Source organism: Medicago truncatula, chromosome 6 (genome assembly GCF_003473485.1).
Source record: "Medicago truncatula cultivar Jemalong A17 chromosome 6, MtrunA17r5.0-ANR, whole genome shotgun sequence".
Lineage (NCBI taxonomy): Eukaryota > Viridiplantae > Streptophyta > Magnoliopsida > Fabales > Fabaceae > Medicago > Medicago truncatula.
Genome location: NC_053047.1, coordinates 35,194,952 through 35,222,437, shown reverse-complemented (window position 1 = coordinate 35,222,437; position 27,486 = coordinate 35,194,952). Strand labels below are relative to the sequence as shown.

General features: G+C 35.1%; 3 protein-coding genes and 1 long non-coding RNA gene across 5 annotated transcripts in view; 2 read left to right on the top strand and 2 right to left on the bottom strand.

The window, feature by feature from the left end:
* The window catches only part of LOC25496679 (disease resistance protein RUN1), a 45,548-nt gene that overhangs the window by 13,340 nt on the left and 4,722 nt on the right, over positions 1–27,486 (top strand). Inside the window, exons 3-4 of the mRNA XM_039835151.1 lie at positions 103–740; positions 934–1,152. Coding sequence (XP_039691085.1) covers positions 103–740; positions 934–1,152 — 857 coding nt within the window. The remainder of the gene's footprint in view (positions 1–102; positions 741–933; positions 1,153–27,486) is intronic.
* On the top strand, positions 6,581–10,459 carry LOC25496677 (disease resistance protein RPP5). Its single transcript, XM_024786552.2, has 5 exons — positions 6,581–7,167; positions 7,314–8,415; positions 8,590–8,808; positions 8,923–9,639; positions 9,754–10,459. Exons 1-5 carry the CDS (start codon positions 6,662–6,664, stop codon positions 10,366–10,368), a joined length of 3,159 nt encoding a protein of 1,052 aa, XP_024642320.2. The 5' UTR covers positions 6,581–6,661; the 3' UTR covers positions 10,369–10,459.
* On the bottom strand, positions 13,544–15,496 carry LOC120580907 (uncharacterized). The gene is made up of 3 exons (XR_005646672.1): positions 15,250–15,496; positions 14,807–14,878; positions 13,544–13,856 (listed from the first exon to the last, which is right to left on the bottom strand). It is a non-coding gene; the product is annotated as an uncharacterized lncRNA (long non-coding RNA).
* On the bottom strand, positions 20,520–26,896 carry LOC11417281 (disease resistance protein RPV1). Of its 2 annotated transcripts, XM_039835150.1 has the most exons (8): positions 26,208–26,896; positions 24,854–25,970; positions 24,461–24,679; positions 23,652–24,344; positions 22,564–23,558; positions 22,121–22,192; positions 21,108–21,168; positions 20,520–20,536 (listed from the first exon to the last, which is right to left on the bottom strand). In XM_039835150.1, exons 1-5 carry the CDS (start codon positions 26,711–26,713, stop codon positions 22,911–22,913), a joined length of 3,183 nt encoding a protein of 1,060 aa, XP_039691084.1. In that variant the 5' UTR covers positions 26,714–26,896; the 3' UTR covers positions 20,520–20,536; positions 21,108–21,168; positions 22,121–22,192; positions 22,564–22,910. The 2 variants fall into 2 exon arrangements, with proteins under 2 accessions (XP_039691084.1, XP_024641865.1); XM_024786097.2 differs by lacking the exon at positions 20,520–20,536 and having other exon boundaries at positions 20,863–21,168.

Here is a 27,486-nt window from a genome sequence, read left to right as displayed (position 1 = left end):
TCACAAATTCCATGGTCGCAAAATTTAGTGACGGAATTAGAGAGGGATTTCACGTTTTCCCTCACAAAATTTCCCTCACTAATTTTTGTTTTTTTAGTAGTGTTGATTGGTTTGGCCCTGGAAGCAGAGTTATCATCACCACTCGAAATAAACACTTACTAGCCTCTCATAGGATAGAAAAAACATATCCAGTAGAAGGGTTGAATGGGATAGATGCTCTTGAATTGTTGAGGTGGATGGCTTTTAAAAATGACAACGTTCCTTCAGGTTATGAAGACATTTTAAACCGTGCAGTTGCATATGCTTCTGGCCTTCCGTTAGTTTTAGAAGTAATGGGTTCTAACTTGTTTGGCAAGAACATAGAAGAATGGAAGAATACATTAGATGGGTATGACAGGATTCCCAATAAAGAGATCCAAAAGATACTTAGAGTGAGCTATGATGCTTTGGAAGAAGAGGAGCAGAGTGTCTTTCTTGACATTGCTTGTTGCTTAAAAGGGTATAGATTGACAGAGGTTGAAAATATACTTCATTCTCATTATGACCATTGTATAACACATCATCTACGAGTGTTGGCTGAAAAGTCACTCATAGACACAAATTATTGTTATGTGACATTACATAACTTGATAGAGGATATGGGTAAAGAAGTCGTCCGACAAGAATCAATTAAAGAGCCTGGAGAAAGAAGTAGGTTATGCTGCCATGATGATATAGTTAATGTCTTAAAAGAAAACACTGTGAGTAAGATTGATATCTATGATCATTTTGTTATTTAGTTTTAATATGACTTTGCTCTTTTTGGACTAAATATGACCATCTCATACTAGTATTTTTTATTACTTAATTCGAAGTAAGTTTCTCTATATCTTATATTTGTTGTGGCTGATTCATGTTATTTATTTATTTATTTATTTTTATTTTTTATAAAAGGGAACTAGTAAAATTCAAATGATGTATATGAATTTTCACTCCATGGAATCCATAATAGACCAAAAAGGAATGGCCTTCAAGAAGATGACAAGATTGAAAACACTTATCATTGAAAATGGCCATTGTTCTAAAGGTCTCAAGTATCTTCCAAGCAGTTTGAAAGCATTGAAATGGGAAGGATGTTTATCAAAGTCTCTATCGTCTAGTATTTTAAGCAAGGCAAGTGAAATAACTTCATTTTATAACTGTATATATTTATAATGTACAATGATTTCTTTTTCGACAACATAAAAGAAATCACTATGAAAGTATAGTGTTTGCTTTTTAATTTATTTATAGTTTCTTCCTTTGTGTTTATGCAGAAGTTCCCGGATATGACAGTCTTGACATTGGACCATTGTAAATATTTAACACATATACCCGATGTCTCAGGCCTTTCAAATTTAGAAAAGTTATCGTTTGAATATTGTGATAATTTAATTACGATTCACAATTCGATTGGCCACCTAAATAAACTTGAAAGGTTAAGTGCATTTGGTTGCAGGGAGTTCAAACGTTTTCCACCTTTAGGGTTAGCATCTCTTAAAGAATTGAATCTCCGTTATTGTGAGAGTCTCGATAGTTTTCCAGAATTATTATGCAAGATGACAAATATAGATAATATTTGGTTGCAGCATACTTCTATAGGAGAACTGCCATTTTCATTTCAAAATCTCAGTGAACTTGATGAGTTATCAGTGGTAAATGGAATGCTGAGGTTCCCAAAACAGAATGATAAGATGTATTCAATAGTGTTTTTAAATGTGACACAACTTACTCTCTGCCATTGCAACCTCTCAGATGAATGTCTCCCAATACTTCTCAAGTGGTGTGTTAATATGACATCTCTAGACTTAATGTACAACAATTTCAAAATTCTTCCTGAGTGCAACACGGAGGAGGAGAATGTGGTATTCATCGATCCTTATATTCGAAAGATGAAATTAGATGAATATCTCAACCCTTATAGCAATAATACTTCATTATCACAATTTGTGCCTCCTCTAAAAAAGCAAAGATCGGTGGAAATGGGAGTTTCAGAGACAGAGGAAGAGGAGGATATCAATGCTTCATTGCAACAACAGGATTTAAAGAAAGAGGAACAAAAAAAGACATGGGGTACATTCCTTAGTCTAGGTGCATCAAAAAGCAACACGCATGGGGATGAGATTGAAATTTTAAACAATGCACAAGATGAAAGAATGATGTGGGGTACATTCCTTGGTCTAGCTCCATCATAAAGTTAACTCTCAATCTCAACATTGGAGGTTTGTGATTTTCTGTTTACAAATGTTGATTAATTTCTGTATATAGTCAATTACAAATTCGTTGTTTCTAGTTGGAGAAGTTATTCAAATGATGATACATGATTTAAGATTTTCTGGATTATGTTTGTGCAATCTTAAAATATTGTTTCTATTTACATTTGGGGATGCTTATAAAGTTGACATTTGATGTTGAATTCTTCATGAGTTATTGTATCTTAATATGGGATTTTGAATGGACCTTTTGAGTGAAATAATTAATAGGCTAAACAAAGTAGTTGGATTTTAGAATAAATTTAACGTGATTGCAATTGAAACATGATACATAGTTGACGTTCCACTAACTTATAAGCACGCAAAAGGCTTACAGTGATATATAAATGCTTGTGTCCTGCAGAATGGAGAATCCGTAGCTATCAACTTGAACTTTTGTTTGACTATTACATAAGGGTGCTTCAGAGACATCAGAAGCAATCAGGTCTAATGAAAGGTTAGCCACTTTCACACAACATCTAATAAATTGTGTTGGATCCAAGATGAATGGTTTTACAAGTAAGATCTTTATACTTCGAAAGCATAAATGGTTTTAATCATAATCTTTATGAAAGATTATTTGAAAAAGACCGTTAATGTAAACGTGTAGCTTTTATCCCACAGGTCAAATTAGATACAAACTTCATCTTATATCATAAAATGAGAAAGTGATGTTTCTAAAAATCATTCATAAAGTTGAACATGGAGAATCCATTCCCGATGATTTCAGCCTGTTGTCTGTAATTTACGCAACTTTTCTCTAACCAAAACTAAGTATTTTCTTGTTTTTTGACTGTACATTGTCAGGAAACGACATGTAGTCATCTGGCTATTTGCATTGTCATGCGACAAGTCTAGAGGTTGCTTACAGCACAGAATCCGTTGGTTGTTCGAAAGGACAGTGAGTAATGATATGCTTTGCAGCTCAGTTGGAGTGCTTTGAGAATTTCCATCTTAGTACACAATTTGGATAATGTATTTGAACATTTTACCTGCTTGTAAATATGTCCTGAAAAAAGCAAATTTCAGGAACATTGATGTTGCAACCTTTTTTTGTTCAATGATTGTTGATTTTTTAAATTATTTGAATGATGTTGCAACAATCTTTAATAAATCCTTAGCAAAGTTGATATATTAGCTTTTGATATCAATACAAGAAATATTAGTTTTTCTTTTATAAGGCACAAAAACACTAAAAGTCAGGATAATTAGCGTACGTATTTTAAGTAAAACTAATACTTAAAATAGGCTAATTCACTAATATTTCTTACTCATTGCTAGGCTACTTATGTAATTTCTGTTACATGTAACTTCTGTTATTCTCTGGTTCAAGTTTTCAACTGAAAAAGTAGTCTATTTGTCTGTCACTGGCTATCAAAGAATAGTCTGGATTCCATTGAATCAAACATATCTATTTAGAAGTGGTAAGATATTGTGAATATGCCTCCCTATTGCACTATTCAGGTCCAGTGGTTGGTTCTGTGCTGCTAGTAATTGCTCTAGAGAAAAATATAGTTACCTCTTTTCTTTGGGATATGGTGAACTTATTTTTCATTTTAAAGCGTGTTTTTTAAGTCAATTAAATGAATTTTTACCTCAAATTAAAACATTCCTCTGATCCTCTTAATTTCAAAAATTAAGTTCATGTCATGACCAGTTTTCCATGGCTATAGCTTGTAAAATTTTAAATGATCAATTACTTATCCGGTGGAACAAAAGAAGGTGCCACCGTCCTCCGACGAACCAAAATCTTCTCTTCCGTTCCTCTATGGCTCAGTAACGTGACATCGATGAAAATCTCTTACCACCGATGGAATGGAGAGAGAGGAGAGGTAGACAAGCAAGAAGAAGAAGTGGAAGCGTGATCGGTGTGATAAGAGAATTGCGTTCAAGGAAGTCGCGTGCTAGAGTAGAGCTTTGGCTGGTTATGAGGTTTATTGGATGGAGCAATTAAAATTTGAATTTAAGTTAATGGTTTTGGTTATGATTTTAATTATTTCTGTTTCTGTAGTCAATTTGGTGCTGTTAGGCCTAATCATGCATTTAATGGAATTTTGAAAATTAATTAACTATTTACGGTTTGTTTCGATTGACTTATTTGAGCTTATAAACTGATAGAAGCACTTGTGAAACTTGTTTTAAATCGGCTTATAGCTTATTTGAATGCAACTTAGCTTATATGAAAATGATTTGACATTATTTTATGTAGCGTACCAGGTCAAAAAGGTTATGGTTGGATGGATTTCTCAAACCACTCTGTCCTTACTAGAAAAGATCGCTTTGATCTAGAAGAAGTAATGTGTGATAAAGAACTAAATCTAAGAACCAACATTTATGAGATCCTTTTGCAAGAGTCGTGACCTTTGTTCTCTAGAATCCGACTTAATGAACTGCTATTGGTCAGATATAATGTGATCTAGTGTTAGATATGATGCATTCTAAAATATTTTTGGAATTTGCTGTTTTTACTTGCTTAAGTTTACGACCATGCTCCAGTAAAAAAAAAAGTTTACAACCATGCTTATAGGAGTGTTGTTGACAAACTAGTTTACAATGGGATTAAGAATCAAGACGTTTTGATCCCTTTAGGTACTGTTTTTAAGCTTTATGATTTTTGAGGTCCTTTCATATTGATGTTTCCCTCAAACTTTTACCTTTTTTTCCTTTCTTTTTCTTTAAGACATTTACATTGCTTTATGGAAATTACATGGCAGGAGGATGTAGGAAAAGTGATGGTTACTTACTTCATTCTGATGTTGACTTCAAGTCAACCTTTCTTTTTCCAACACATCAGAAATAATGGAGACTCAAACACAAAAGACTAAACAATATGATTTAGGTTTAATTGTACTTTTGACCTCTCAAGTCTCACAATTATGTGATATTGACCCGGTATTTTGGAGACTCAAACACAAGATTACGATGATGGCAGACACATACTATACGCTTTTTACCATATGCAATTTGTTTGCAACAGTAAAAAATCAATTAACAATACCATCAACTGTCATAATATATGGTTCAATCAAATCCATACACCTAAACCTCTTCAAGTCTCTGTAGCAATTAGAAAAGTAACAAAAATATGTCAAGTATTTTCACCATAATCCCCACGTTGAACACAATTTTGAAGGTAAAGTATTTTTTTTTTTACAAGCTTTATTATAGTTCGTAAAAAATACAATTAATATACACCCAAATAAATTTCCTCACATATAGAGGGCCTTCCAAATTCAAAACTAGAGACCAATCAGCAAATTTGAACTAGAAACCATAATTTAATGAGTATTTTGATTTAGAGTTATCTATTTAAAGTCTAAGAAATTTGAACCATATAATTATGAGTATTATATGATCACTTATGTGACTTCTTAGTTCTTGCTTATTATAAGATCACATCAAATCTATTCTTGCTGAGGGATTAAGAAATTACATGGAAGAATGATGTAGGAAAAATGATACTTTTTTACTTTACCGAAGATATGAAATGGGAAGGAAGTTACCCACTAGGTGATAGTCTTTAACCAAATAAAAAACCTTAATATCTTTTTTAGATAAATAGAAAAAAATATGGAGAACGTCATTGCAATATAAAAAAAAAATATCCAAAAAGATATCAGAAAAAAGTAAAGGAATTGTTAATTTTAAAGTTAGGGAGAAAGAAGAACACTAACACCTAAAGGGTTGAATTTTAAATTTATAAGGTAGTCTTTTTGGGACAACACAACCCACGCGGAAATAGACAAGAGAAAAAAGAAAGAGTTGGTAAATATATTTTATTGTGTTATTGGTTCACACGTATATACATAAGAAATGCTAAGGAAGTTTCACACTTCTTGCTTCTATTTCTTCTCAATGGAAACTCATAAATAACTCTTAAGTATTTACACAAGTAGATATTTGTGGATGAAACTTTGCCTTGTTTTTCCTTTCTTTTCATTAAGACATTGACATTGCTCTAAAGAAATTACATGGAAGAAGGATGTGATGGTTACTTTACAGACATATGAAATGGGAAGGAAGTTTCTAAATATATACTGGAATAATTGTGTGTGCAAGGTTAATTAACCATTTGGTTCAAGTGGTAATATTTTCAAAATAAATAGAAACTATAATATTTCATATCTATGCTAACCTAATTTATTTTTATCTAACACACTGAGTAATTAAGTAACAAAGTGAAAAATTACATTCAGCAGATGAATAAAAATAAAAGCAGTACAACGATATTGGTCCACACGGCTATAGGAAGTGGTCAGGAAAGTTTCAAAGACCATTTTTCTCCTTGTTATAAAGTTACTTATCAAAGACTTCACATCACAGAACACAAAATTTACTCATTCATATTCTGCATTCTCAAACTCTTTTTCATCCTATTTCTCTCAATTCTCATGGCTATACAATCACCTTCCTCATCCACTTCATTTTCCTATGGATTCACTTACCAAGTGTTCATCAGTTTTAGGGGCACTGACACTCGGCACGGTTTTACCGGAAATCTCTACAAGGCTCTTACTGACAAGGGAATCCATACCTTCATTGATGACAATGATCTTCAAAGAGGAGATGAAATCACACCATCACTCCTCAAGGCCATTGATGAATCTAGGATTTTTATTCCTGTGTTTTCTCTCAACTATGCATCTTCTTCATTTTGTTTGGACGAACTTGTCCACATAATTCACTGCTACGAGACAAAGGGTCGCCTCGTTTTGCCTGTTTTCTTCGGTGTGGAACCAACTAATGTGAGACATCATAAAGGTAGTTATGGCAAAGCATTGGCTGAGCATGAAAAGAGGTTTCAAAATGATCCGAAAAACATGGAGAGGTTGCAGGGATGGAAAGAGGCTCTGAGCCAGGCTGCTAACTTGTCCGGCTACCATGATAGTCCTCCCAGGTACCCAACTTTACTTAAATCCTATATTTCCCTTTTGTATTAGTTATTTATATGTCGAAATAGTTAGAAATTTATAATATATTCTGAGTACATAGATGTGATTGTGATGTTGTTTCATACTAACTTTTCTTACTCGACACGAGTAGATATGAATACAAGTTTATTGAAGAGATAGTCAAATACATCTCCAACAAGATCAGTCGTCAGCCCTTACATGTTGCCAATTACCCTGTTGGATTACAGTCTCAAGTACAAAGAGTGAAATCAATTCTTGATAATGGATCTGATGATGGGGTCCATATGGTTGGAATTTTTGGGATTGGAGGCTTGGGAAAATCAACACTTGCAAGAGCAATCTATAATTTGGTTGCTGATCAATTTGAAGGTTTATGTTTTCTTCATAATGTGAGAATGAATTCAGCTAAAAATAACTTGGAACATCTCCAAGAGAAGCTCCTTTTTAAAACAACTGGATCGGAAATTAATTTAGACCATGTTAGTGACGGAATTCCAATCATTAAGGAAAGGCTATGTAGAAAGAAGATTCTTTTGATTCTCGACGATGTTGACAAACTGGATCAGCTACAGGCTTTGGCTGGAGGACTCGATTGGTTTGGTCCTGGAAGCAGAGTCATCATCACCACCCGAGATAAACACTTACTAGACCATCATGGGATAGAAAAAACGTATGCAGTAAAAGGGTTGAATGGGACAGAAGCTCTTGAATTGTTGAGGTGGATGGCTTTTAAAAGTGACAATGTTCCATCAAGGTACAAAGAGATTTTAAGTCGTGCAGTTTCATATGTTTCTGGCCTTCCGTTAGTTATAGAAATAGTGGGTTCTAACTTGTTTGGAAAGAACATAGAAGAATGGAAGTATATATTAGATGGGTATGACAGGATTCCCAATAAAGAGATCCAAAAGATACTTAGAGTGAGCTATGATGCTTTGGAAGAAGAGGAGCAAAGTGTCTTTCTGGACATTGCTTGTTGCTTCAAAGGACATGGATGGGAAGATGCCAAATATATGCTTCATGCTCATTATGGCCATTCCATAACACATCATCTAGCAGTGTTGGCTGAAAAATCTCTCATAAACCAATATAGGGAATATGGTTGTGTGACATTACATGACTTGATAGAGGACATGGGTAAAGAAGTCGTCCGACAAGAATCAACTAAAGAGCCTGGAGAAAGAAGTAGGTTATGCTGTCAGGATGATATAACTCGGGTTTTAAGAGAAAACACTGTGAGTAAGATTGATATCTATGATCATTTTGTTATTTAGTTTTAATACGACTTTGCTCTATTTGCACTAAATATGATCATCTGATACTAGCATTTCTTTTCACTCAATTACATGTTAATATTTCTATATCTTATTTTTATTGTGGTTGATTCATGTTTTTATCTTTGTTAAAAGGGAACTAGTAAAATTGAAATGATATATATGAATCTCCACTCCATGGAATCCGTGATAGACAAGAAAGGAAAGGCCTTCAAGAAGATGACAAAACTCAAAACAGTTATCATTGAAAATGGCCATTTTTCTGAAGGTCTCAAGCATCTACCAAGAAGTTTGAGTGTATTGAAATGGAAGGGATGTTTATCGAAGTGTCTGTCAACTAGTATTTTAAACAAGGCAAGTGAAATAACTTCAGTTATTTTGTTTCCGTCAACAAAAGAAATCAGTATGAAAGTAATATTAGTCTTTGATTTTTAGTTTATTTATTGTTTCTTTCTTGTGTTTATGCAGAAGTTCCAGAATATGAAAATCTTGACATTGGACGATTGTGAATATTTAACACATATACCCGATGTCTCAAGCCTTTCAAATTTAGAAAAGTTATCGTTTGAACATTGTAAGAATTTAATTACAATTCACAATTCGATTGGACACCTAAGTAAACTTGAAAGGTTAAGTGTAACTGGTTACAGAAAGCTCAAACATTTTCCACCTTTAGGTTTGGCATCTCTTAAGGAACTTAATCTCATGGGTGGCTCGTGTCTCGAAAATTTTCCAGAATTATTATGCAAGATGGCACATATAAAAGAGATTGATATATTTTATATTTCCATAGGAAAACTGCCATTTTCATTTCAAAATCTCAGTGAACTTGATGAGTTCACAGTGTCATATGGAATCCTGAGGTTCCCAGAACATAATGATAAGATGTATTCAATAGTGTTTTCAAATATGACAAAGCTTTCTCTCTTCGATTGCTACCTCTCAGATGAATGTCTCCCAATACTTCTCAAGTGGTGTGTTAATATGACATATCTAGATTTATCATATAGCGATTTCAAAATTCTTCCAGAGTGCCTTAGTGAAAGTCACCATCTTGTGGAAATTATTGTGAGGTACTGCAAGTCCCTTGAGGAAATTAGAGGGATTCCACCAAATCTTGGAAGTCTCTATGCTTATGAATGCAAATCATTGAGTTCATCATGTAGAAGAATGTTAATGAGTCAGGTTTGTTGTTGTTTTTTATTGCACTATAGTATTTGACATCTTTTATTGTATTTCATATATATTTATATTTGACAGTGTGTAATATATATATTTGTATTTCATACATACTAACAGCAACTACATGAGGCTCGATGCACTCGTTTTGATTTCCCAAACGGAACAGAGCTGGGGATACCAGATTGGTTTGAGCACCAAAGCAGGGGAGACACAATTTCTTTTTGGTTTCATAAAGAAATCCCTTCTATATCTTGTATTTTTATTCTTCCGGAACGCCGTTGGGCCTCAAATTTCAGTTTATATGTGAATGGATATGAAATTGAGATAGGTTGTTATCGCTCTCAACGTTTGTTCCCGGACCATATAACTTTGTTTGATATGAAATTGGAAGAACTCTGTAAAGGACAACACATGTATAATATGGACAAAGGACTTTTGAAAAGTGAATGGATCCATGTGGAGTTTAGGTCGAAGGATCACGAGAATAGTGTTTATGCACAAATGGGAATCCACGTGTGGAATGAGAAAAGCAACACGGAGGAGGAGAATGTGGTATTCACAGATCCTTATCTTAAAAAGCAAAGATTGGTGGAAGTGGGAGTTTCTGTTGAGAATATGGATCAGAACCTATTATTAGAGTTTGTTGTAGTATTTATGGTTATGACTGTTATGATTTTAATTATAGGAATTATGGGAGGTTATAGATTTATGTTGTCTGTTACAAATTTATAGGCAGTTTTTCTTTTGTTTATTTCTGATTATGAATTTCTTGTATTTAAAGGTTGTTAGAAGGAATGAAATTTGTGTGTTTCAGTTTTCAGAACTCATAAATCTGCTTAATTTCTTTTCTAAATTCCAACAGTGGTATCAAGAGCACTCTTGTTCTTGAGGGACCTGGTGAGGTTGAGAGTTCCACTAAACACCCAAACACTTACCAAAGAGTTGAAAATGCACTCCGATAACTCAGCCATAAAATTGCCAATCTTTGAGGGTGAGAACTATCACCTTTGGGCAACCAAAATGGAGGCTTATCTTGACCCTCATGATCTTTGGGAGGCTGTTGAGGATGATTATGAGATTGAGCCATTACCAGACAATCCAACAATTGCACAAATCAAAAATCATAAGGAGAGAAAGCAGCGAAAATCAAAGGCAAAGTCTTATCTATTTTCTGCTGTTTCTGAAGCAATCTTCACAAATAAAAAATAGAACAGAAAAATTTACTGCATGATCCTTGATTCGTGTTTTTCCCCCGGTGATGGCATTGTTTAGATGCCAATTTGTGTAAGTCGTATTTGCTCTGTTATGTTGTATTGTATCACTATTAGTCTTAAGGAAGTTTTAGGTAGTCAGTTTAGAATAGGATAGAATAATTTATATTCTACGTTTTCGAAGCAAATAAAAAATAGAACAGAAAAATTGTTGAAGAATAAATAAGCCGTCCCATTTAATTCTATTCGTGTTCCAAACAGTACCTGAAATAAACTGATGAAGTATATTTTAAATTTGAAAATGATTTGGGTGTTGTTAAATAGCGGCTATAACGTAGCAGAATTTGAACAAATCATTATTATTCTGTATTACGCATTATATAGTACAAAATATTGTCAAATAGTTGCTCTAGTGGCACTATTGAACTACTGTGTAGCAGAATCGGAACAAACCAATATTTTTTGCAATCTACGATTGACAATGCTAGTGAGTTTCTGTTGTCTTAGTGGAACTACATAGAGAATAGAACAGAACAAGTCGCCCTGTATCTTTAGACGTGAAAATGATTTGTGACATATTAGGTACTGTGAATTTCTTTTAAGTTACGTGTTCTTGCAGTTGTAGGATTTTTTACATTTTTGGGTGAAAGCGGATGTCAAATCTGTATCCATTTTAGTGAATACACTCATGAATCTTGATTCTTAATGAACTCAACTATGCTTATTGTAGGTCTTATTCCAAAACGATTCCTCGGCCACATTACTAGCTAGGGTAATTGGGATCATCGGTCCAATTGGTCAAAGTATGCTAGCAAAAGGACGAGATACTTATAAGTACTTCACAAAAAATCATATGCTTTATGAGAGGAATCAGGTAAGAAATTCATTTCTAAAATGTATTTGCATATGAAATGCATCATCGAACAATTTTAAAATTTTCGATATCTTTTCATTTGCATCGCCTTCAAAAAGCAAATCAAGAGATAGCTCCCTAAAATTTCTAAAATTGATTATTTTCATTCGCTTGTATCATGTTTGGATAAACAACTTAATTAAGCTTACAACATAGACACTTCTCATATAAGTGTTTATATATGTTATTTTCTATAATAGAAGATAAAATAAAGTCAAATTATTTTCATATAAGCTGTAAGCTGATTTCATTTGCAATCCTAGAGAGTTTACGGAAATTACTTGAAAATAGCTTATGAACATGTCATAAGTTGTTTCCATAAATTCTCTCAAATAGTCTCACAAGTACTTATGCGAGTTGATAATAGGCTCAAATAACCCAATCCAAACATGCTCATATAAAACATGCATTGTATCTTTAATTATCATGGAAAAATTATTCAGTGAGGTATTGGGTATTGATATGCAGGAAAGCAACATATTAGAATACCTGATTCTAAAGAAGACATCTGAGGCATAGATTACCGATGGGGGACCAAGGCTTCATTGACTTCGTTTCTCATTTGCTCGAGGTTAACCCGAAGAAGCGACCTTCTGCATCTGAAGCTCTAAAGCACCCCTGGTTATCATACCCTTACGAACCGATATCATCTTGAAGTATTCTTCGATTTTTTCACACTTGGTGATGATGTCAATATTACCCTAAGTTGATTAGGTTAATCATTGAAAGGGAAAGGCACTACCTTTGCATCCATGATGCTTTTCATTATCAAAATTTTAAAGATGATATGGAAAGAGTTGTGCACTTTCACATTCCTGCATAATGAATTGAGAAGTTTTTATTTTGTGGGTCATTCTTGTCTTTTCCCTTCCCTCTCCAAATTGTTAACCATGGTCAAGGATGTAATTTAGAACAACAATATATGATGTAATGTTAGGCTTTTGGTTTCTTTGTTTTGGTTTGTGATGGAAACGGAAGTCATTGGAATCTTTAGTTGTACATGATGTGGGATAATTCTTTTAGTCTATTTATTAGTGTTTTTCATGGAGTTGATATGGAAATGGATTCCCAGTAGTAACTGCACCAATTTAGTCTGATTTAAATCTACGGTTGAGATGGTTGAAAACCGAATTCGTGTATCTGTAATCTGAACCATTCGATCACAAAGGGTGGAGTTTAACGATTGCATGAAAGTTGAAACTATGGACTTTTATTAATGCACGGAATCCGGGTCCTGTTGATACTACTACTGTTGGAAGCACAAGTTAAATCAAATGTGAGACTCAATTAACATGTCATTTGATGATATTTGAAATGCAAAATTTTCCTTTTTGTTTTTCTTTGGTTAGAAGTAACCAAAATGTATCCTCATGGTGTAATGGAGCTTCTTTTATTGTTATGAAAAAGATGCCAAAATTTGTGACATGCCTACTGCCATGTGCATATATGACAGGGGGCAGAGTGATGGGTGGGTGCTATGAAATTATTAAAGGGTAAAAGTTAATAAGCTTATTGTTCATCAATATGATTTGGGGTAATAGATTTGCGCAAATGTGTTTATTTTTTTGGGATCAAGCTTAATGAGTTATTTATTAATCAATTTTTATGTATTTTTTTTTTAGATAAACGAAGTGACAATAGTTACCTGAAAAGTTTACACAAGTAAAATTTGTGGATGAAACTTTGCTAGTATATGTCACGACCCAAGCACAAAATCGTGACCGGCGCACAGACTTGTACATTTTAGTCCGGCAAGCCTAACGACCAAACTCGACAAATGACATAAATAATTTACAGATATCCATTTTTTTCATCAAAATAATATTTACAAAAATTTGGACAGAGTATCCCTTGTATTTTTAACGTTACCAAGATATGAATCCTGTCCATAAACCTGTCACATCATCCAGAAGCTCAAAAAGACAATTTTTACATAACTTTACAACTCAAAATGAGGCACTCTAACTCCATATAGCTGCAGATACATTGACTGAATATTTACATAAATAAAAAGCCATCCATCAAGGAGGCCTACCAAAAATAGAAATGATGGACTTCGGATCTACTTGCAGCTTCCTACTCAGCTGCTCGGGAATCTGAAAAACAATAGAAAAGAAAGAGTAAGCCACAAGGACTTAGTGAGGAGACAACAACCACCACCGACTAGAAGGGAAACACACAAGAGCACGATTATTTATTTTTCTCAAATCTAATTTTTAACTTACAAAGCTAGTACCCGTATAAAAATATGATAAACTCACAATCGAGTGTGCCATGAAAATTCGGAAAACATCTTAACTTAATCAAACCAAATAAAAGTATATTAAAATTCCAATGTCGTAAGGAAGTGAACTCAAATCCACAACTTAAAGAAAATATAGAATCGCGTATAATGAAAAAGGAATCGAAATAATCAATTCCAAATAGAATATAAAATCAAATTCCATTTAATTAAAAGTAAGTATAAAATCCAACTTTATTGAAAATAGTCAAATGGGTGAATCGAGAACTAGCTCCATCTCGTTGATAGCCCTCTCCTCCTAATGGTGGCCTTTCCATGGGGCGGCTCCATCTAACGGATAGCTCTTTTCTCTCGACTCAAAACAAAGTGTAAAACATTTTCAATTAGAGTTTACCACTCATTGATAGCCCTCTCCTCCTAATGGCGGCCTTTCCATAGGGGCGGCTCCATCTAATGGGGTAACTCTACCTAATTGAAAACACATACTAGGTGCACCTAGGTCGTCATAATGATAATCATTTTTCTCGAACACATAGGTTTAAAAACCATGATTTTGTAAAACATCAAACTTGTGTCAAACGTACACAATCAAATTTCAATTTGCAATCCTTTGCTTAGAAGTTACAGATAACATCCAAATAGTGACCACAATAATATCAATGACTTTTAAAAATGTGTCAAAAACGAGAAAAATATTCGAAGGGTGTGTTCCCCATTTTTGTAAATACTTTTAACATATAAAATCATAAAAATATCAATAATAACGATATTGAAAATAAGCAATAATGATCGTCATCAACTCACTGTTACGATGAATCAACTAAGCGTGCTCTCCAACCATCCCGGGAGAAGCATGTGAAGCATCCGGCATCGTATCTGAGCATTAATAATGTTTTCACATATATTAGAAACTCATTCCAGAACTTTAGTAGCACTAGATGACCATGAAATGCAAGTTGAATATGTATTATCGCATTATTGATAACATATAGGCTTCCAGAATTTATTAATTTATTCCCAACTTTTGTTTTAGATCGAATATGACACAAATGCTTATTCTACAAGGAACGAATAGCAGAAGCAATGTGCCTACATTGCTTAAATTATATATATAACCATTCAAAGTAAATGAAAGTCCATGTCATATTTATATGTTGAAATCTTTTATACTTTACTCTCAAATTAATTTCTAACTCACTAATCATGTCTAAATATGCATTAATTGAAATATAAGTTGATAAATATACCTTAAAAAGTCTCAATGAGCAACCTTCACAAAATGGGTATTTTTCTTCTCAGAACCCTAACCCCAATCTCCAAAATCAAACCCAAATTAACTTGTAATATGAAATTGTTTTACTTTGGTGAATAATTTCTCTTATGGGTGTTTGATTAGTGTGTGGAATTGGTTGATTATGGAAAGGAAAGAAGCAAAATGGAAAGAAAAGTGAGAACTGAGAGAGCTACGGGAGGAAAAGAAAGAATGAGGGAAGTGTTATGCTTTTCTTTTTCTTTTTTTTTCCACGTGTGTCTAGTAACTTCTATATATATTTTATTATTATTATTATTATTATTATTATTATTATTTTAATGAAGCGGTGTGTTTCAGTCTTCCCCCCTTAAGAAAATTCGTCCTCGAATTTTGCTACATCGCAAACACTACTAACCTTGATTTTCAAATAAGTGTGGATACTTGCCACGTATAGTTTCTTCGGGTTCCCAAGTGGTTTCTTCACCCGACGGACCTTTCCAAAGAACTTTCACTGACACAATATCTTTTGAGCGTAAACGTCTCACTCCCTTATCAACTAAAGCTACCGGATGTTCGGTGTATGACAGATTTTCATCCAATTGCACATCTTTATGACTAATCACATGAGAAGGGTCATAAATGTATTTCCGAAGCATAGAAATATGAAAGACCGGATGAACTCGTGAGAGATCTGGTGGAAGTGCTAATCGATAAGCTACAGGTCCGACTCTCTCCAAAATCTCAAACGGCCCAATGAATCTTGGAGTTAGCTTGCCCTTTTTTCCAAACCGCAAAACGCCCTTCATAGGCGAAACACGTAAAAATACATGTTCCCCCACTGTGAACTCTAAGGGACGTCGCCTCTTGTCAGAATAAGATTTTTGCCTACTCTGAGCAGTTACTAAACGATCTCGAATCAACTTAACCTTATCAATGGCATCCTGAATCAACTCGGGACCCACTAGCTTAGCTTCTCCAACTTCAAACCATCCTATAGGAGACCTACATCGCCTACCATACAATGCCTCAAAAGGTGCCATTTGGATACTTGATTGGTAACTATTATTGTATGCAAATTCCATCATCGGTAAGTATCGATCCCAACTTCCTCCAAGATCAAGAACACAAGCACGAAGCATATCCTCTAAAATTTGTATAGTTCTCTCAGATTGACCATCAGTTTGAGGATGAAAAGCTGTACTAAGATTCAAACGAGTTCCTAATGCCGCTTGAAAAGACTTCCAAAATTGAGCGGTAAATTGAGCCCCACGATCAGAGATAATAGAAATTGGTACACCATGCAAAGAAACAATCTCCTCTAAATAAATCTTAGCATACTGAGAAGCAGTATAGGTAGTCTTCACAGGTAAGAAATGTGCAGACTTTGTCAAACGGTCTATAATCACCCATACAGAGTCAAAACCTTTCTGAGTCCGTGGCAAACCTGTAACAAAATCCATAGCAATGCCTTCCCACTTCCATTTAGGTATTTCAATAGGTTGAAGTAAACCCGCAGGCTTCTGGTGTTCAGCCTTCACTTGCTGGCACACTAAACATTTAGAGACAAAATTCGCTACATCTCTCTTCATTCCTTCCCACCAATAAAATTCTCGTAAATCTTGATACATCTTATTAGAACCTGGATGAATAGTATAAGAAGAATGATGAGCCTCCTCTAAGATTTTCCTCCTTAAATCATCAACATTTGGGACACAAATTCGAGACTTCAACCACAAAACACCCTCGGAGTCAACTGAGAAGTTTGAAACTTTACCATTTCGCACATTATCCACCATCTTCATCAACTCCGAATCTTGACTTTGAGCTTGTTTGATATCATCAATTAAGGTAGAACGAAATTTCATGTGGGCTAACAATGTCCTTGAATGATCAATCTCAAATTGAACTCCACTTTCAACAATTTCTTGAAACTCTTTAACAATTGGCCTCTTAATTGCTGTCAAATGAGCAAGACTACCCATGGACTTCCTACTTAAAGCATCCGCAACAACATTTGCTTTACCAGGGTGATATAAGATCGTACAGTCATAATCTTTCAAGAGCTCCATCCATCTTCTCTGTCTTAGATTCAAATCGCGCTGCTCAAAAATATACTTAAGACTCTTGTGATCGGTGTAAATCTCACAAGTCTCTCCATATAGGTAATGCCTCCAAATTTTAAGAGCGAAAATCACTGCTGCCATCTCTAAATCATGTGTAGGATAATTCTGCTCATGCCTTTTAAGTTGTCTAGATGCATAGGCGATAACTTTACCATGCTGCATAAGAACACAACCAAGACCAACTCTAGAAGCATCACAATAAACAACATAACCTCCACCACTCGTTGGTAATGCCAAAATAGGTGCTGAAATCAAACATTCCTTTAACTTTTGAAAGCTTTCTTCACATGCATCAGTCCATTTAAACTCAACTTTCTTTTGGGTCAATCTAGTCAATGGGAACGCAAGTTTGGAAAAATCCTTCACAAAACGACGATAATAGCCAGCTAAACCAAGAAAACTTCGAATCTCCTTCACTGAAGTGGGCCTGGGCCAATTCTGCACTGCCTCAACCTTGCTAGGGTCAACACTTATCCCATTCTTTGACACAATATGTCCTAGAAACGCCACACTCTCCAACCAAAATTCACATTTAGAGAATTTGGCATACAATTGCTTCTCCCTTAAAGTTTGCAAAACCAACCTGAGATGTTGCTCGTGCTCCTCTCTACTCTTGGAATAAATAAGGATGTCATCAATAAAAACAATCACAAACCGATCCAAGAATGGTTTAAAAACACGGTTCATCAAATCCATAAAAGCTGCTGGAGCATTTGTAAGCCCAAAAGACATAACAAGAAATTCATAATGTCCATAACGAGTGCGAAAAGCTGTCTTTGATATATCCTCACTCTTAATCTTCAATTGGTGATACCCAGACCGTAAGTCAATCTTAGAAAAACATTGGGCTCCTTGAAGTTGGTCAAACAACTCGTCAATACGGGGTAAAGGATATTTATTCTTTATTGTCACCTTGTTCAGCTGTCTATAGTCTACGCATAATCGCATGGATCCATCTTTCTTCTTCACAAATAATACTGGTGCACCCCACGGAGAAGTACTAGCACGAATAAAACCCTTGTCAAGAAGATCTTGTAGTTGCTCCCTTAACTCCTTCAATTCTGCCGGGGCCATTCGGTAAGGAGGTATAGATATAGGTTGAGTGCCAGGAATTAAGTCTATAGAGAACTCAATTTCCCTATCAGGTGGTATTCCAGGAAGTTCTTCTGGGAAAACATCTGAAAACTCACACACTATGGGAACATTTTCTAACTTTTCTTCACCCGCTTGAACATCCCTAACCAATGCTAAGTACCCTTGACAACCTCTACTTAGAAGTTTGTTAGCTCTCAATGATGAGATTAAATTATTTGGTACCCAACTGCGTTCTCCTTGAAACGAGAAGGTTGCTTCCCCAGGTGGTTTAAATTTCACAACTTTATTATGACAGTCTACGGTGGCATGATGTAAAGACAACCAATCCATACCCAGAATCACATCAAAATCTACCATATTAAGGACCACTAGATCCGCAGGTAATACTTTGCCCTCAATAGATACATCACATGAATAATACACAGACTTTGCTAGCACATTATTACCAACAGGTGTAGTCACAACTAAGGTCTCATCTAGAAAAGATGAACTTTTACCAAGTCGAGGAGCAAAGTATAATGATACAAAAGAATATGTAGCGCCAGGGTCAAACAAAACATGTGCATCTTGGGAACAAACAGAAAGTGTACCTGTAACCACTGCATTAGATGCCTGAGCATCTTGTCGGGTCAAAGCAAAAACCCGAGCATGACCTCTCCCTACTTGTGACTGACCTCTACCTCCAGGTCCTCTACCTCCATGTTGAGATGCTCCTGAACCCCGAACAAAAGAATTTCCCTCTTGTCTCACAGGTGCAGAAGGGGAATGAGAAGATGCTAAAGCTACAGGTGCTGATGCACGACTAGATGATGGTTGTGTTGTAGGTATAGGACAATTCTTCTTAATGTGACCCTTTTGACCACATTGAAAGCACTCTCTGTCATCATTAAAACAAGTTCCAGAATGAAATCTACCACAAACAGAACAAGCTCTGGTTGTACCACTAGAATGCCTATGAGGAAAAGTAGACCCCGTGGATCCCCTGTGACCCGACCTATGACTTTGCACTGTACCAGATGATTGTCCACTAAAACCACCCTTCTGTGATACTGATTTTTGTTGCCCCTGATATCCAAACATAGATCCACCCCCACGATTAGAATAATTACTGTGAGATCCTTCCACTCGTTGTTTCTTGCGAGGATCTTGTCTAGTACCTCCTTTATCCTTCTGTCGCTGCTCAATCTGAAGTGCCAAACTTAAAACGTCTGCAAAAGTCTGACAATTAGAACCGACCACTGATCTGAATATGTATTCCCTTAACCCTCTGATGAACTTCTTGATACGCATCTCTTCCGTGACACAGTAGGCAGCATACCTAGAAAGCTGTGTGAAACGGGCACTATACTCTGAAACCGACATTCCCTCCGTTTGCTCGAATATCTCAAACTCATGAGCTAATTGATCTCTAACACTTTGAGGAAGAAAACGAGCCATGAATAATTTAGAAAATTCTTTCCATGCCATGGGAGATGATCCCATTTGTCTTCCATGTGTCACTGTGTCAAACCAGTCATGTGCCACACCTTCCAACTGATAAGATGTCAATTCCACTGCCCTTACATCTGAACATCCCAATGCTCTCCATAACCTCTCTAGTCCATCAATGAATCGTTGTGGATCTTCACTCACACTAGACCCGGAAAAAGTAGGTGGTTTAAGTTTCAAAAATTCTGCTAAAGTAACCTCAATTCCCCTTGTTGGAGCTACCACCACCTGATCAACCTGTCTAACTTCTTGTTGACCTTCTAAATTTTCATGTGTTTGGTTTCCTTGTTGCTGCCCAGCAACAATTTCAACAAGTTGTTGTACAACCTGTTGTAAACCCTGTAGGTTAGCATTTTCCACAACTGGATTTCCACGTCTTCTTCTAGGAACCTCAACATCGAATAACTCTTCATCAAAGGCATGCCTGCCTGCATTAACTCCACGTCCCCTAACGTTAACCCCACGTCCACCTCGAGCACGGCCTCGACCTCTATGACGAGTGCCTTGAGGTGGTGCATTTGACTCATCAACAACTTCCCTTCTAGGACGGTTCCTATTCCTGGGTGGCATCCTCACCTAAGAAAGTAACATTGATCAGAAAAAGAAGCAGACAACGAGGAAAGTGACACCAATCAAAGACCACATGAATCAAAGACACAAATTCGGACAACAAATGAGACTACCATAGAGTTCTAATAGCTTTTTGCGAGTAAATGGTGCCGCGGTTCACAATTTACTAGCAAAAATCTATTATCACTCTATGTCTGCAGCTATTTGGACCTAAAACCGGGCTCTGATACCAACTTTGTCACGACCCAAGCACAAAATCGTGACCGGCGCACAGACTTGTACATTTTAGTCCGGCAAGCCTAACGACCAAACTCGACAAATGACATAAATAATTTACAGATATCCATTTTTTTCATCAAAATAATATTTACAAAAATTTGGACAGAGTATCCCTTGTATTTTTAACGTTACCAAGATATGAATCCTGTCCATAAACCTGTCACATCATCCAGAAGCTCAAAAAGACAATTTTTACATAACTTTACAACTCAAAATGAGGCACTCTAACTCCATATAGCTGCAGATACATTGACTGAATATTTACATAAATAAAAAGCCATCCATCAAGGAGGCCTACCAAAAATAGAAATGATGGACTTCGGATCTACTTGCAGCTTCCTACTCAGCTGCTCGGGAATCTGAAAAACAATAGAAAAGAAAGAGTAAGCCACAAGGACTTAGTGAGGAGACAACAACCACCACCGACTAGAAGGGAAACACACAAGAGCACGATTATTTATTTTTCTCAAATCTAATTTTTAACTTACAAAGCTAGTACCCGTATAAAAATATGATAAACTCACAATCGAGTGTGCCATGAAAATTCGGAAAACATCGTAACTTAATCAAACCAAATAAAAGTATATTAAAATTCCAATGTCGTAAGGAAGTGAACCCAAATCCACAACTTAAAGAAAATATAGAATCGCGTATAATGAAAAAGGAATCGAAATAATCAATTCCAAATAGAATATAAAATCAAATTCCATTTAATTAAAAGTAAGTATAAAATCCAACTTTATTGAAAATAGTCAAATGGGTGAATCGAGAACTAGCTCCATCTCGTTGATAGCCCTCTCCTCCTAATGGTGGCCTTTCCATGGGGCGGCTCCATCTAACGGATAGCTCTTTTCTCTCGACTCAAAACAAAGTGTAAAACATTTTCAATTAGAGAGTTTACCACTCATTGATAGCCCTCTCCTCCTAATGGCGGCCTTTCCATAGGGGCGGCTCCATCTAATGGGGTAACTCTACCTAATTGAAAACACATACTAGGTGCACCTAGGTCGTCATAATGATAATCATTTTTCTCGAACACATAGGTTTAAAAACCATGATTTTGTAAAACATCAAACTTGTGTCAAACGTACACAATCAAATTTCAATTTGCAATCCTTTGCTTAGAAGTTACAGATAACATCCAAATAGAGACCACAATAATATCAATGACTTTTAAAAATGTGTCAAAAACGAGAAAAATATTCGAAGGGTGTGTTCCCCATTTTTGTAAATACTTTTAACATATAAAATCATAAAAATATCAATAATAACGATATTGAAAATAAGCAATAATGATCGTCATCAACTCACTGTTACGATGAATCAACTAAGCGTGCTCTCCAACCATCCCGGGAGAAGCATGTGAAGCATCCGGCATCGTATCTGAGCATTAATAATGTTTTCACATATATTAGAAACTCATTCCAGAACTTTAGTAGCACTAGATGACCATGAAATGCAAGTTGAATATGTATTATCGCATTATTGATAACATATAGGCTTCCAGAATTTATTAATTTATTCCCAACTTTTGTTTTAGATTGAATATGACACAAATGCTTATTCTACAAGGAACGAATAGCAGAAGTAATGTGCCTACATTGCTTAAATTATATATATAACCATTCAAAGTAAATGAAAGTCCATGTCATATTTATATGTTGAAATCTTTTATACTTTACTCTCAAATTAATTTCTAACTCACTAATCATGTCTAAATATGCATTAATTGAAATATAAGTTGATAAATATACCTTAAAAAGTCTCAATGAGCAACCTTCACAAAATGGGTATTTTTCTTCTCAGAACCCTAACCCCAATCTCCAAAATCAAACCCAAATTAACTTGTAATATGAAATTGTTTTACTTTGGTGAATAATTTCTCTTATGGGTGTTTGATTAGTGTGTGGAATTGGTTGATTATGGAAAGGGAAGAAGCAAAATGGAAAGAAAAGTGAGAACAGAGAGAGCTACGGGAGGAAAAGAAAGAATGAGGGAAGTGTTATGCTTTTCTTTTTCTTTTTTTTTTCCACGTGTGTCTAGTAACTTCTATATATATTTTATTATTATTATTATTATTATTTTAATGAAGCGGTGTGTTTCAGAATGTACCCCATGTCTTTCTTTGTTCCTCTTTCATCAATTCCTGTTGTTGCAATGAAGCATTGATATCCTCCTCTGTCTCTGAAACTCCAACTTCCACCAATCTTTGCTTTTTTAGAGGAGGCTCAAATTGTGATAATGAAGTATTATTGCTCTGATTGAGATATTCATCTGATTTTGTCTTTGTAATACAAGGATCTGTGAATACCACATTCTCCTCCTCCGTGTTGCTTTTCTCATTCCACACGTGGATTCCCCTTTGTGCATAAACACTATTCTCATGATCCTTCAACTTAAACTCCACATAGATCCATTCATTTTTCAAAAGTCCTTTCTCTATATTATACTCGCATTGTGTTTTAATGAGTTCATTCAATTTTGAGGTATGAAACAAAGTTGTATGGTCCGTGAAGAAAAAGAGAGACCAATAACAACCTATCTCAATTTCATATCCATTCACAAAAACATTGACACTTGTGGCATACTCATTGCCTTTCGGAAGAATAAATATACAAGTTATTGAAGGGATTTCTTTACGAAACCAGAAAGAAATTATGGGTCCCCTGCTTTGGTGCTCAAACCAATCTGGTATCCCCTCTCTTCCATTTGGGAAATAAATCTTGGTGCATCCCGCCTCATGTAGTTTCTGTTTGTTTATACAAAATAATAATAATTACACTATGAATTACAAATTAAATATTATATATAAAATATTGTGCTATATAAAACAACAACTAACCTGACTCATTAACATTCTTCTACTTGAGGAACTCAATGATTTACAATATCTAGCACAAAGCTCTTTTAGATTTGGTGGAATCCCTCTAATTTCCTCAAGAGACTCGCAGCACATCACATTAATTTCAACAAGATGGTGACATTCACGAAGGCACTCAGGAAGAATTTTGAAATTGCTAAATGATAAGTCTAGATGTGTCATATTAACACACCACTTGAGAACTATTGGGAGACATTCATCTGAGAGGTTGAAAAAGGAGAGAGAAAGCTTTGTCATATTTGAAAACACTATTTTTGGGAACTTCATTCCAGATGTCACTGTTAACTCATGAAGTTCACTGAGATTTTGAAATGAAAATGGCAGTTCTCCTATGGAAGTATTAGATATATCAATCTCTTTTATATGTGCCATCTTGCATAATAATTCTGGAAAATTATCAAGACACTCACACTCATAGAGTATCAATTTCTTAAGAGATGCCAACCCTAAAGGTCGAAAATGTTCGAGCTTTCTGCAACCATATGCACTTAACCATTCAAGTTTATTTAGGTGTCCAATAGAATTGTGAATTGTAATTAAATTATCACAACATGTAAACGATAACTTTTCTAAATTTGAAAGGCCTGAGACATCGGGTATATGTGTTAAATATTCACAATAGTCCAATGTCAAGACTTTCATATTCTGAAACTTCTGCATACACACAAGGAAGAAACAAATCAATAAATTAAAAATCAAAGACAATAATACTTTCATACTGATTTCTTTTGTTGACTGAAACAAAATCATTGTGAAGTTATTTCACTTGCCTTGTTTAAAATACTAGATGACAGACACTTCGATAAACATCCTTTCCATTTCAATACACGCAAACTGCTTGGAAGATACTTGAGACCTCCAGAAAAAAGGCCATTTTCAATGATAAGTGTTTTCAGTTTTGTCATCTTCTTGAAGGCCTTTCCTTTCTTGTCTATCACGGATTCCATGGAGTGGAGATTCATATATATCATTTCAATTTTACTAGTTCCCTTTTAACAAAGATAAAAACATGAATCAACCACAATAAAAATAAGACATAGATATATTAACATGTAATTGAGTGAAAAGAAATGCTAGTATCAGATGATCATATTTAGTGCAAAAAGAGCAAAGTCGTATTAAAACTAAATAACAAAATGATCATAGATATCAATCATACTCACAGTGTTTTCTTTTAAAACATGAATTATATCTTCTTGACGCCATAACCTACTTCGTTCTCCAGGCTCTTTAGGTGATTCTTGTCGGACGACTTCTTTACCCATGTCCTTTATCAAGTCATGTAATCTCACATCATTAATAGATCCCGAAGGGTAATAAGTACTAATCTTAACGAGAGATTTTCCAGCCAACACTCCTAGATGATGTGTTATGCAATGGTCATAATGAGCACAAAGTATATCTTCGAACTCCTTCCATTGATATCCTTTGAAGCAGCAAGCGATGTCAAGAAAGACACTCTGCTCCTCTTCTTCCAAAGCATCATAGCTCACCTTAAGTATCTTTTGGATCTCTTTATTGGGAATCCTGTCATACCCATCTAATGTATGCTTCCAATCTTCTATGCTCTTTCCAAACAAGTTAGAACCCACTACTTCTAAAACTAACGGAAGGCCAAAAGCATATGCAACTGCACGGTTTAAAATGTCTTCGTAACCTGAAGGAACTTTATCACTTTTAAAAGCCATCCACCTCAACAATTCAAGAGCTTCTGTCTCATTCAACCCTTCTACTGCATGTGTACTTTCTATGCCATGACTGCTTAGTAAGTCTTTGTTTCGAGTGGTAATGATGACTCTGCTTCCACATCCGAACCAATCAAGTCCTCCAGCCAAAGCATGCAGTTGCTTCAAATTGTCAACATCATCGAGAATCAAAAGAATCTTCTTTCTACATAATCTTTCCTTTATGACTGGAATTCCCTCACTAACATGGTCTAACTTAATTTCCAAACCTGTTGTTTTTAAAAGGAGCTTCTCTTGGAGATATTTCAAGTTATTTTGAGCTGAATTCTCTCTCACATCATGAAGAAAACATGAACCTTCGAATTGATCTGCAACAAAATTATAGATTTGTCTTGCAAGTGTTGATTTCCCCAAACCTCCAATGCCATAAATTCCAACCATATGGACCCCATCATCGGATCCCTCATCAAGAAGCGATTTCACTTGTTGTACTCGAGACTGCAATCCAACAGGGTAAGTGGCAACATGTAAGGGCTGTCGACTGATCTTGTTGGAGATGTATTTGACTATCTTTCCAATAAGCTTGTATTCATATCTATTCATGTGCAATAAGATAAGTTAGTGTCTAACAACATCACAATCACATCCATGTACTAAGAATGTATTATACATTTCTAACTATTTCGACATATAAATAACTAATAGTACTTGTTTAAAACTGTATATAAAAAAGGTATTTCCCTTTTAACCTTTAAGATGAGATTATTGTAAAATTGAAGTTGAAGAAATAAAATAGAAAAGGGAAAAATAGGATTTAAGTAAAGTTGGGTACCCAGGAGGACTATCATGGTAGCCGGACAAGTTAGCAGCCTGGCTCAGAGCCTTTTTCCATCCTTGCAACCTCTCCATGTTTTTCGGATCATTTTGAAACCTCTTTTCATGCTCAGCCAATGCTTCACCATAACTACCTTTACGATGTCGCACAACAGTAGGTTCCACACCAAAGAAAACAGGCAGAACGAGGCGACCCTTTGTCTTGTAGCAGTGAATGATGTGGACAAGTTCGTCCAAACAAAATGAAGAAGAGGCATAGTTGATAGAAAACACAGGAATAAAAATCCTAGACTCTTCAATGGCCTTGAGAAGTGATGGTGTGATTTCATCTCCTCTTTGAAGACCATTCTTATCAATGAAGGTGTTGATTCCCTTGTCAGTAAGAGCCTTGTAGAGATTCCCGGTGAAACCGTACCGAGTGTCACTTCCTCTGAAACTGAGGAATACTTGGTATTTGTACTCATAGGAAATTGAAGTGGAAGAGGAAGGTGATTGCATAGCCATGAGATTTTAGAGAAATTAGATGAAAAAAGAGTTTGAGAATATGAATGAGAAGTTTTTGTGGTCTGTGAAGTCTTTGATAAGTAACTTTATAACTTATGAGAAAAGTTATGACAGAAATGGTATGTGAAACTTCCTATAGCCGTGTGGACCAATCATTGTACTACCACCTCTTCTTCTTGCTAATTTCTTGTTACTGTTCATCTTTTTGCCAAATCTTATTCTTCTGCTGCATGTAATTTTTCACTTTGTTACTTAATTAATCAGTATCTTAAATTACATGAGCTTAAAATAAATACAAGCTATGCCATTCAAACATACAATTAAAGACAGTTAGTAATGCAAATATCAGAAAGTTTTGATCATACTATTTTCATTTTAAACTAGCTTGTTAATTAGGTAGTTAACAACAAGATTAGGTTAGCATAGATATGAAATATAATAGTTTCTATTTATTTTGAAAATATTACCACTTGAACCAAATGGTTAATTAACCATGCACACACAATTATTATTGTACATGTTTACGTTAAATGTTTAATTAGCTATCCAACAGAACTAATATAACAATGTCCTATTTTTCATGTTAATCTTACATTGTACTAACAATTATAAATGTTGGAAAAATAATGATTGAGTTGAAGACAAAATCAAACTTGGCAGCTATTTTTCACTGTTTTTTGGTTCTACACTTTTACCAAATGGGAACTGGGAAGCTTCCTTCCCTTTTCCTACATGATTGGTCCACACGGCTATAGGAAGTTTCACATACCATT

What these genes read in the sequence shown, in the direction of transcription:
- LOC25496677 (XM_024786552.2), top strand. Translation starts at nt 6,662, where the DNA reads ATGGCTATACAATCACCTTCCTCATCCACTTCATTTTCCTATGGATTC. An exon ending in GGGTTTTAAGAGAAAACACT is followed by an intron (nt 8,416 to 8,589) that starts GTGAGTAAGATT and finishes CTTTGTTAAAAG; the next exon opens with GGAACTAGTAAAATTGAAAT. An exon ending in GAAGAATGTTAATGAGTCAG is followed by an intron (nt 9,640 to 9,753) that starts GTTTGTTGTTGT and finishes ACATACTAACAG; the next exon opens with CAACTACATGAGGCTCGATG.
- LOC11417281 (XM_039835150.1), bottom strand. Translation starts at nt 26,713, where the DNA reads ATGGCTATGCAATCACCTTCCTCTTCCACTTCAATTTCCTATGAGTAC. An exon ending in TACCATGATAGTCCTCCTGG is followed by an intron (nt 25,971 to 26,207) that starts GTACCCAACTTT and finishes GCACATGAATAG; the next exon opens with ATATGAATACAAGCTTATTG. An exon ending in ATGTTTTAAAAGAAAACACT is followed by an intron (nt 24,680 to 24,853) that starts GTGAGTATGATT and finishes CTTTGTTAAAAG; the next exon opens with GGAACTAGTAAAATTGAAAT.